The sequence below is a fragment of the Sinocyclocheilus grahami genome, unplaced genomic scaffold (assembly GCF_001515645.1).
Source record: "Sinocyclocheilus grahami isolate Dianchi unplaced genomic scaffold, SAMN03320097.WGS_v1.1 scaffold338.1, whole genome shotgun sequence".
NCBI lineage: Eukaryota > Metazoa > Chordata > Actinopteri > Cypriniformes > Cyprinidae > Sinocyclocheilus > Sinocyclocheilus grahami.
In genome coordinates, this window is record NW_015505517.1 from 720,388 (window position 1) to 721,735 (window position 1,348).

A 1,348-nucleotide genomic window follows, 5' to 3' on the forward strand; every position below is an offset into this window, starting at 1 on the left:
GCGAACATAGACGCATTTATGTAGATCGGGGGCGCATTACTGTCAGAAACAATGTAATCCACTGCGTTTTCAGTGGCTCAGATGTCGGGAGTAAATGACGACTGCTATGTGCATTATTACATCCAACAACAGAACACCTCAATCGCTTAGGAGTCATTCTTGTCTACATCTGCTCCAGCGGTGAAACAATGGCAGACTGATGACAGCTCACTCAGGGCGGGTCTAAAGTAAGACGCCAGTCCAGTCTTTGCTGAAACGCCACTGTCAATCAAACTATCGTGGGAGGGGCTCAATTTGAGAAAGGGGAAAACATTTAACCAGATCAAAAAAAAAATACTGGATAGATTTTTATCATTTTAGGGTGGTTGTGTACACACACTGCCAACACACATTTCAGTTCAAACAACTTGTAAAAGTGCATGTAGCATCCTATGACCCCTTTAAAAAAGAAAAAGAAAATGTACGACACCTTGACAGTAATCTTTAACAGGTAAGATACAGTATATTATACTCTCTTCATCTAACCACAGTAATAAAGGGTTTATGTATCCTCACCGGTTGGATGGAATGATAAGTGACTCTGTTTTGGTCATCCGGCCAGTAGGAGGCAATCTCTCCATAAAAGTGTCCATGTTGTCCATCATCTCCAGTTCAGTGGTAGGGGTCACAACCTCAGGATGACCCTAAAGCCCAAAGATACGTTACACATTATACAATGTAATACAGCCTTAAGGCTGGGTAAAATAACCAAGTTTTTCAATAAATGAATGAATAATACAGTATTTATGTTTTTATAATATATGTGTGTATAATTTATATATAAACAGCTTAAACTGATACACAGAAATTTGTCTTAACACCCTCATATCCACAAGCTTTGAGACAAGAAAGGGCCACAAAAGAAACAAGAAACTTAGTGTCAAATAAGGTATATTGGCAGAAAAGGTATATAATTTTTGATATTTTCCTAATCCGAGTTTGACACTGGTACAAAATGACATTGTTTTGCACTGCTGCCACCACACCACATGTTGATTCAGATTGGGTGATTCATTAGCTGTGATTCAGCTTTAGAGCGTCTGCCAGAGCCTATCTCAAAACACACATGTAAGTCTTGATCTGATATTCAGTGAATATCTTATATTAGTGAAGGATGTACCATTGAAACATTATCAGATTCATTATCCATCTGAAACTTTCCACCTACAGCCCTTATTTTATCAGGATCCATCTGAACAGAGAAAGAGAGAGAGTTAGCTCAGGAGTGATTAAACTGAAGTGTTTATGTTTCTAACCTAGCTTATACGTCCTCCTAATTGGGGAAAACTGGTTAAAAATAAATGTATAT

General features: G+C 38.1%; 1 protein-coding gene across 1 annotated transcript in view; it reads right to left on the reverse strand.

Annotated features, from left to right (window-relative positions):
• Positions 1-1,348, reverse strand: part of LOC107602961 (phosphofurin acidic cluster sorting protein 2) — a 45,797-nt gene that overhangs the window by 16,873 nt on the left and 27,576 nt on the right. Inside the window, exons 11-12 of the mRNA XM_016295609.1 lie at positions 1,160-1,231; positions 556-683 (exon numbers count right to left, since the gene is read on the reverse strand). Of these exons, the coding sequence (XP_016151095.1) occupies positions 556-683; positions 1,160-1,231 (200 nt within the window). The remainder of the gene's footprint in view (positions 1-555; positions 684-1,159; positions 1,232-1,348) is intronic.